Source organism: Penaeus chinensis, chromosome 17 (assembly GCF_019202785.1).
Source record: "Penaeus chinensis breed Huanghai No. 1 chromosome 17, ASM1920278v2, whole genome shotgun sequence".
In the NCBI taxonomy this organism is placed as follows: Eukaryota; Metazoa; Arthropoda; class Malacostraca; order Decapoda; family Penaeidae; genus Penaeus; species Penaeus chinensis.
Genome location: NC_061835.1, coordinates 14581527 through 14591526, shown reverse-complemented (window position 1 = coordinate 14591526; position 10000 = coordinate 14581527). Strand labels below are relative to the sequence as shown.

General features: G+C 38.5%; 1 protein-coding gene across 2 annotated transcripts in view; it reads right to left on the bottom strand.

Annotated features, from left to right (window-relative positions):
- Positions 1 to 3812: 3812 nt before the first annotated feature.
- LOC125033959 (KN motif and ankyrin repeat domain-containing protein 1-like) overlaps positions 3813 to 10000 on the bottom strand; it is a 25378-nt gene continuing 19190 nt past the window's right edge. For both annotated transcript variants that reach the window (XM_047625556.1, XM_047625557.1), the window contains 8 exons: positions 9370 to 9623; positions 8880 to 9074; positions 8259 to 8382; positions 7884 to 7994; positions 7231 to 7443; positions 6203 to 6403; positions 5216 to 5328; positions 3813 to 4540 (listed from right to left, as the gene is read on the bottom strand). In XM_047625556.1, the coding sequence (XP_047481512.1) occupies positions 4378 to 4540; positions 5216 to 5328; positions 6203 to 6403; positions 7231 to 7443; positions 7884 to 7994; positions 8259 to 8382; positions 8880 to 9074; positions 9370 to 9623 (1374 nt within the window). In that variant the 3' untranslated portion in view covers positions 3813 to 4377. The remainder of the gene's footprint in view (positions 4541 to 5215; positions 5329 to 6202; positions 6404 to 7230; positions 7444 to 7883; positions 7995 to 8258; positions 8383 to 8879; positions 9075 to 9369; positions 9624 to 10000) is intronic.

The following is a 10000-nucleotide window of genomic DNA, read 5'->3' as shown; positions in this document are numbered from 1 at the left end:
GACAGGCCCTTAACCCACAGAAAGAGACGGAGAGAGGGGCAGGGATAGATAGGGGCAGGGGCAGGGGCAGGGGCAGGGGCAGGGGCAGGGGCAGGGACAGGGACAGGGACAGGGACAGGGACAGGGACAGGGACAGGGACAGGGACAGGGACAGGGACAGGGACAGGGACAGGGACAGGGACAGGGACAGGGACAGGAAGAGGAACAGAGATAAAGGGAAGACGGAGAGGGAGCCATACAGAGAGAGTACCAATACCAACCAGGACAAAAAAGACATTGGCAGAGGTAGCAGAGAAATAACAGTAAAAAGAAAAACAAAGGAGGGACAGAGGAAGACATGGGTTTGGGGGCACATTATTCCTTCCTCAAAGGTCCCACAGCACCAAGGTTATGGTAGTAAAGTCATGCAACATTAAATGACAGGCCAGATTACAAGGGTCAGGGGAACGGTAAATCTATCAGCGCTTCTTGAAGTTCTCGCTCTGCCATGTGATTAAAAAGGTCTGCCTTAAAAGAGCAGGTGGTTCAGGCATTGGTAAATAAAAACCCAAACAATATTTACAGGTATATTATAATAAAATTTTCATATTAGATAAAAAAAAAGAAATAAAAACAAGGGAGAAAGGGACGGAGTACAGAGACATGTTATAACAGAGAACTCTATATTTACTAAACAAAGAAAAAGACAAATGCATCAGTATTGCAGAAATACATATAATTGGATCATTTTCATAGGTATATCTTGTGATACACATAAATTATTCCACTTTGTGTAAGACTCTATGTAACCAGAGGAAATACCACTATAGATTATATCAAAGACACTGTTTTTTTGGCACCAGTAGAATTTTTTTTCATGTTTCATTTTTTTTTTTTTAACTCATAGTCATGTTCATTTCCCACATCTTACTATGACAGACCAGGAAAAATATGTCATAATGTACTTCCGCAATGAAGCCTGGGTGAGAATGGAGTTTTCCTTTTGATAAGCTAGCATTCCCTAGACCCTTGTTGTTCGCTAACCTTGGGGAGCACCAATGTGAATTCTTGCAAAATGCTAAACTAAAACAAAAAAACAAAATAAAAGGAAAGAAAAAGAGGGAAAAAATACAACAAAATGTGTAAACAAATGCATGACGAGACTGGCTAGGCTCTTCATCAGCTACATTGACGTACACAACAAAAGGTACTCGGCTGATTATAACAGAGTTTGATGCACGAGCTGATGAGAATGACCAGAAATCTACCTACCTGGACGTTTAACGAGAACAGAGTTCACTGTAATACTTGTAGAAAATGGAGTCGAATCAGAGTGTACAGGCTCGTGTTATCTCATTAAAGTGAAGATGTAATATCGAAACGTTAATTAACATCTTTGCACTGCGGAATCATCCATTCTAATTCAACCTTCTTTCTACAACTAAGAAGCCAAAGAGAAATATCAACAGTTCCACTCAGTTGATGCTTAATAAATGTTATTTTGGCAACGGAGGCTTATTATTCTGGTTGTTGAATCCGTTCTATAATGCAAGCTTAGTTTGGGGACAGTCACCGTAATAGAACAAAATACATATAACACATTCAGGCATAAAGTTAAACTGCACATTTGGGCACCTAAGTCATCCTATAATGCACAAAAAAAAAAAAAAGGAAAAGAAAAAGTGTGGCATGTACTTTCCTTCTTTCTTAGAACAAAATACAAGACAGTTCTCACAGTAAAAAAAAAAAAAAAAAAAAAAAAAACGTGAGTAACATAATTACGAAATACCTTAAGTATCCCAAGTAAGTATGTGATTAAAATTTATTAAAAATTAAAAAAAAAAACATTATATCACTAAAAAACAGCTTTATACAAACAATCTATCACATTAGAAGATTAGCCTTAAAAAATACGATTGTCAAAGTGTTGCACGCATTAACACAATGGACGTTTCTGATTAGAATGATTCCAAGTATCCCTTATGAAATAAAGAGAGAACAAACAATGTACATTTTTGCTTTAACTCGCGAATGAAGAGATAGAATTGCCTATATTCTACGGAATGTTAAAGGAATGCGTGAGATATTCGCAAGAAACCCATACATTTAGCGGCTTCTCTTAGCTGTTATGTCATTAGTAACAAATACTAGAAGCAATGCTGTGAAATGCATTAATAATGATACTAATAATGATGATAAAATAATAATAAACCCTAACAATAATAATAATAATAATAATAATAATAATAATATTAATAGTAATAGTAATAATAATGATAACAATAATAACAATAATAATAATAATAATAATAATAATAATGAACAAATAAGAACAATAAAATTCTAAATGATAATAAGAAATATCATGATTCATTACTATTAACTTTCCTCGACAGAACTTAATTGAACACATTACACCACAGACACAGTTTCCACTAGATGTCAGTACTGTCATGGATAACTATTTATTGAAGGACTTCTTTCTGATTTATCTTTTTCTCATTTACAAAGAGGAGTTAAGTTTATTTATAACATCAGGTCATCTAATTATTGTAACTATCAACATACATCAACATTTTTAAAGTTTACATAAATTGTTTAATTCTTTGCTACAATTTTCCATCCCCTCTCAAAATTCAAACAATTAACCCCTTGCCGACGGGTACAACGGGTAGACACGTGCTATGCCTATTGTCAGTACGTCTTTGATTGTTTTTACACATAGATGGCTATACTTGTACTAAGTCACCAATGAGCCAGTTAGGAGTACTGCCCGTCTCGCCCGCTCACCCTTTTCTTTGATTTACGAAATATTTTACGTTATCTTATTTTGCTGTTATTAATATTAAAAAACATTATGATAATTATAATGTTTATAATAAAAATAACACCATCGATATTCATAGCACTAGTAAAAAATACGTTTTTCCCGCCAATTCAAATCACGTGAGGTCACAAGGTCTACTAAGTGACTCCTTTGTGGCTAAGCGCTAGCAGAGCCATCTATGGGCAGACATTTCACACAAAAATATAGAAAATAGGCACAACATTTCCCCATTTTTTTTTTAATTTTCTCCTGCGGCATTGGGTTAAAACTGCAATATCATTCTCAGTGTAAAATATCTTCTTTATTGACATAAAGACTAATTCTAAAACTTGTCTAGAGAAAATGCTCCATCAATCCTTTCAACACAACAAAATAAATATTTTCCATGGAAAAATACACCAAGATCATAAACAAACTTCAGTCAGCAAATTAATTATCACAATAAGACCTTCAGTCCTTCTTTCTTCTGCCTTTGCTTCTTTCCTTCCCCCCATTCGTCCTTTGCTTCTTTCCTTCCCCCCATTCGTCCTTTTCTCTTTCTCTCTTCCCTGTTTTTATTCCTTCCTCCCTCATTTCTTCATCAATCCTGTTACATTTCAATCCTTTTTTTATCCCCTTTCCTCTTCACACATACGGTCTTATTAAAAAAAAAAAAAGTATAAATGGACTTCATACAGGAGGCAAGACAGTGGGACATTTGTGAAGCCACAAGTTCACCGAAGAAGCACCTATAGAAAAGACCTCGGTTGGTTGTATTCAGTGCCACTGTGTAGAGATCCTCTCTCTTATATCTTTCTGCCTTTTGGAATAAATATGACTGCAGACTTACCAACTTATCCTATTTTAATTGTGACTTTTGTTATCCTAAAATAACCCAAATGAGGATTATTCTTTTGTGGCGGAAGCACAAGCCAGGTCTATAAGGATCAAGAAAGTATACACTCTAGTTGAGTAAGATATGATTAAGAAAGTATACGCTCTCGTTGAGTATGAAGGTATAGTGTTATTATTATAAAAAAAAAAAAAACATAAGAGACCTTCACAATTTTAGGCCTGAACCCATTATAGAAATGTCAGCATCACTACAATCAATAATGCATGACAAAGCTCTCACAACAGAACGCAACATAAATGCGATCCTCAAGCTCTGATGTCAAAAGAAACAAACTGCTTGTGCTTTTATGGCTTTTCACTGTTAATAAAAGCACCATCCATAAAGCCATTGAAGTTATGAGTTGGGAGTTTCACTTATGATTTGAGGGAGATAAGGGCCAACAGCACGGAAAATTAAACAGTGTTGTTAACAAGATCAGATCCCCCGGAATGCAGTTCAGAAGTAAGGGCGGCAACCAGTAAGCACCAAATGTCGTCATCTTTATCATTGTAGTTTTCATCACTAGACCTTTAGCTAAAGATATATGGGCTTTACAAAGCTCCTGCATTGATTTCTACACTGAAGAGTTTGAAAAAAAAAAAAAAAATACTTTACACATGAAAGAAGAAAGAAAAAATTAAAAACAAGAGAAAAAAAATCACATACAAATGAGAGCGACAACACTAAAATTTCAGCCCTAGATCATGAGATTGGACAGGGAGGCCGAGCTCTGCCTGGAACGGCCCGGGGAGTGTGGCGCGGAGGATTTCCTCGAGCGCCCCGGGGAGGAGGGTGCCGAGGACCTTGGGGGCGGGGTGATTGAGGACCGGGACATGGTCGGGGTGCGCGACCGCTTGATTCTGGAGGGAGGTGGAAAAGAGATGGGAATTACTGATACTAATATTAATAATCATGAAATTGATAGTAATGATATTATTGTTGATGGTGATGGTGATGGTGATGGTGATGGTGATGGTGATGGTGGTGATGGTGATGGTGATGATGATGATGATAACGATGACTACATAGCCTGAAGATGATGCAATGATGACAATTATGTCCACCTCTATCCCTTCCTACCTTTCCATCTTGTCTTTCCCCTTCCTTCCTTCCTTCCTTCCTTCCTTCCTTCCTTCCTTCCTTCCTTCCTTCCTTCCTTCCTTCCTTCCTTCCTTCCTTCCTTCCTTCCTTCCCTCCCTCCCTCCCTCCCTCCCTCACCTTTCCATCTTCTGTTTCTTCCCCCTAACTCCATCTTTTTTCCCCCCCAATAATTCCCTCGCTCCTTCTTTCACTTCCCCTCCCTTTCCCTCACCTCCCCTCTCTTCCCCTCTATTCATTCTCTCCCCTCCCTTTCCTTCCCCTGCATCCCCACCCCTCCCCTTCTCCATCCATCCCCTCCCCTCACCCCCTCCCCTTCCTTTCCCTCCATTCTCACCCCTCCCTCCATCCATCCACCACCACCCTTCCCCTCCATCCACCCCCTCCTCTCTCCTCCCCTCCCCCATCCCCCCTCACAGCATCAACTAACTTCTCACCTGACAGAGGAATAGGGCGAGGAGCCACGAGAGAGGTTCATGTGCTTGTACAATAACACGCCCACATCTTTGTGTCCTGCTTCCACTGCTATGGTGAGAGCTGTGCTGCCATCCTGGAGAAAATAGGGGAATTAAATAAATAAATGGAATTGATTATTCAAATGGTGTATATCCCCTTCCCGAAGGGTCACGTTTATAGACGTGAAAACAAACCGCCAAACTCTCCTAGGCGGTGATTCGGCTTGATGTACCGAACTCCCGCACTCAGAGTCGGCGAGTTGCCTTTGATTGCCAGAGCGTAGAGTTTTTTTTTAGTTTTCTACACCTGTCACCAAGGGGCTAAAGGAAATGTGAGAAAAATAACTGACAATTCCGAAACCCTAGTGATGCAGAGATTTAGCACAAATGTCCATTCATGAAATTGCAAAGAGAATGCTGTAATCATAAAGGCAGAAATATACATCAAATCATATCTAACAAAATAAATAAAAATAAAAATAGGGAGAGAAGAAAGAAATCAAATTGGTCCTTCAAACTTTAATAGATTCATTACCCATAAAATTGTGAAATTCTACCATGCCCTGCTCTTCCAACAGGATACTATGGGTAATAAAACAATTATGCCTTCTCCAAACTAGATACAATATCCAAAATCCTAAAATGATCAAAATTTCATTCATATCATCCATCTGAGGGGAATACAAGTCAGAAGCTGGCTGAGGAGGGACCTAACAATGGCCAGATAATCATGCCGTTTGAAAAAACTGCCTAGTTACCCTACTTTTCCTCCATTCATGCAATCCCACTCCCTCCCACTCACCTTACTTATAAGCATGGGACTGGATCTGCTTGGCTAAAGGGAAACTTGACAATGGCTGGATATCCTAACTTCCTTTCCCTATCCTGCCTACTATTCTCCACCTCCCCCCCTTATCTTTACTTTACCATGCCCTACCCTACCCCAAAAGAAAACAAAATCCAACTCACATTATCCATAAGTGTGGGATCAGTATCAGGCTGGCTGAGGAGGAACTTGACGATGGCCAAGTGTCCGTGCTCAGCTGCACACATGAGGGCCGTTGAGCCATCCTCATCCTGGATGTTGATCTCAGCTCCTGCGGCCGCCAGGAGGCCTACCATGTCCAGCCGTCCGTGGGAGACGGCCAGCATGAGGGCTGTCTGGCCATGCTGAAATTGGGTGATTAGTTAGGAATTTAGTTTAAACTTGTTTTACAATAAGAGGTCATATTTGCAAAAGGTTCATGTCTGATTAAATGACCCTTTGAATATGAGGTAACAAAAATGAAGCCTTAGGATTTTAAAAAAATAGAAGTGGACTTTCCAGAATCTTAAGGAAGCACAAACAGGGAAAAACACTCTCTAAGCATATGTTCTAGCTTAAGGCAGGAGGCAGTCCATAGCTGATCCAATTTTTGGTGGTGCCATAATCAGAGTGCTGGATAGATTAATATGAAATTAACTTAATCCAATGGTCAAAGATGGCATAACATACATGCCATGTCAACTGTAATCTTAGTTTATCAAATGTTTACATATGGCTCTGCAAGGAATTAGCCACCAACCTATCTCATCTGTTTACCTATTAATATTATTTTTATAAAGATTCTCTTTCTTCTTTATTATTATTATTATTTTAATGACAATATACCAATCATAATATCAATAATGATAATAGCAGTATGGATATTAAGAGCATCAGAAAAAATAAAAATCCAAGAATTCAAGGATTGGAGAAATCAGGACCGACTAATTGACTCCTTGGTGTCTGAGCACTTATCAAGTTCACAGTTTCCAGTCTTACCCAAACTAAGTATAAATAACTCAACTCTAGCTCAAACAATCCTATCCCAAAACTCTGTAAAAACAAACAAATCAAAATAAAACAAAAAAACATATACACATATATAAACTATAATAAATGGATAAATAATAAAAATAATAAAAATAAATAAAATACAAATCAAATAACCAAGAAAGTAATTCCATGTCCCTACCTGACTGGCTTTGATGTTGACATCGCCGAGCTGAAAGAGCCGCTGGACGACACTGGCATGCGTGTCGGATCGGATCTGTGCCAGCGACACTAACATGATTGCTGTATAGCCCGCCTTGTTTTGCTGGTTGACGTTGCACACCTTGGAGTCCAGAAGCACCGAGACAACATCAAAGTTACCGTGCGAGACTGCATAGTGCATTGCCGTGTTGCCCTGGGGTGGGATGGGGTAGAGGAGAGAGAGGGGAGGAAAAGAGTCTATTAATTGGTGGATGAATTCCTACATGTGGATCATGGGCTTGGTTTGGAGTTTGAGGGTGAAGGAGAATGAGGAGAGGGAAAGAAAAGGAGGGAAAGTGACAACAGAGGAAGAATTGAGAAAGAGACAAGAATTCATATGAAAAAAACAGGAATGTTTAGCTAAGAAGAAACAATATCATATACAAAACTATACAAAAAAAAAAAAAAAAAAAAAAAAAAAAAAAAATTGGACGATTCACTTAATACTCATCAGTACATCTAAAACGATAAAAATAATAATGAAAATATAAATATTAACAATAAAAGTAATAATAACAATAATGATGATGATGATATTAAAAATAACAACATTACCAATTAACATTCAAAACCAACCACACAAAATGAGCTTACATTCACATCGGCAAGGTTGACAACACGCTGTAGGAGTGCCTTTGAATAGTCCTCAAACACATCCATGTAATCTTCTACAGCATGTGGATCGGCATCCTTCTGACTTGAAAGCTGTACAGGGAATAATTGAGTTAGGTGATTATGTTATGCAACATTCAAATATTTGACTATAGTTATCCTTCTTGAAACATGTGATATTTATGTGGCATATGGCACATGATGAGCAAACCATGTGTCACTTACAGAAGTAGAATAATTTGATAATATAATACCACTGTTAGAGTAAATCCCATATGCTCATTTGTTTTTTTACTGGTACTTTAAATGTACTTACAAACACAGGCATACATACACACACACACACACTCTACCCACCTTAAACCATTCCTTCTGAATTATATTGACAGCATTGGTAAGCTGCTGTCCCGACCGCACTGGCTTGCCAATGGAGTCATTTACAACCTTTAGGGCAGCTTTCATCTCTCGTGGTGGCTGGAATCTGAAATTATTTTTGTGTTGATCAACAGTAGTAGTTTTTAACCTACAATTCTTTATAGAACATTACATAATGTCAGACTGACAGATAATGACTAACACACACGCGCGCGCACGCACACGCACACGCACACACACACACACACACACACACACACACACACACACACACACACACACACACACACACACACACATACACACACATACACACACATACACACACATACACACACATACACACACATACACATACACACACACACACACACACACACACACACACACACACACACACACACACACACACACACACACACACACACACAACTGCAAATTGCCTAGTAGAGACTGATAAAAGTAAAAGCTACACATAATTATAGTTAGACAGAGAAAGGCTGGTTAAAAGAGAAAACAAAAATTAAACAATACACATACTAACAGTCTGACAAGGCAATAGCGAAACAGGCAACCAACCCAAAAATTCAACTCCATACTCACTTCTTCCTACTCTTTTCGCTGGTTGTGGTGAAAAGCGAGGAGGAACTCTGGAACACCGAGTTCACAGCCTGAGAGCTAAATGATGCCCCCAATAAAGATTCCTCGTCGCACGTCTCATTCTCGGATTCGCTGTCGGATGACGACGCGCTCTCCTGCTCCTTCCGCCCTTGGATCACAGGTTCCGCCTCCTTTGACCTGCCGTGGGATCAGTGTAAGCTGAGGTCAGTGTTGAGTCTTCATTAAATTAAGATTAACTTAAATATCTATATCTGAAAATGTATGAATCTTATCTATATCTGTATCTACATCTCTGATTAAATGGTTGTATAAAACATTATCATGGCACTTCAGGGAAAGAATAAATTCAATAGATATAAAACTTTATAAGTAAAGATGACTAATGCCATTTGAAATTTTCACTCCATAAAAAAGCTACTAATTTCATTTGAAGTTATCACTCCATTTAAAAACAAAAAAAACATAAACACACTTTTTTGGACTCTCCTCCTTCTTCTCTGCTTCTTTTTCCTGCTTTTCCACTTTGGCAACTTGCTTTGAGGCGTCACTGTTATTGTTGTTGCTCTCCGTTATTGCCGAGAGATTCTTTGTGGCAGACTCCTTGGCCTTCTCCTCCTTCTGCCGCTTTGCCTGCTCTGCATCAGCACTCTCGTCAAAGCCCAGATTGATCAGGCCTTCTGAAAACTTGGTGTAGGTGTCCTGGCGCACGTACGGAACACGCTTACTCTGGAACATTATTGTAATTGGAATTTTTTTTTATGTATATATAGATATATGTTTGCAAGGAAAAACTACCCTTCTAAATAATTTATTTTCTCATTCTGTCTATCCATTTCATTCTCATTCTCAGTCTCTGTCTGTTTGTCTATCAATCAATAATCTCATCAATTCATAATCTGCCTTCTAATAAGGTTTTACCTCTGTTTGAACTCTAATTATGCAGATTCTGTTTCTATGTATAAGCCCCCAACCGTATGTATAGTACTTACATCTTCAGAAACATCATCCACAGACAAGTTGAGAGTTACTAATTCACAATCTTGCAACATCAGTGTTTTATCATATATTGAACAAGAGCCCTCGTCTTCCCCTTCCGAGGACAT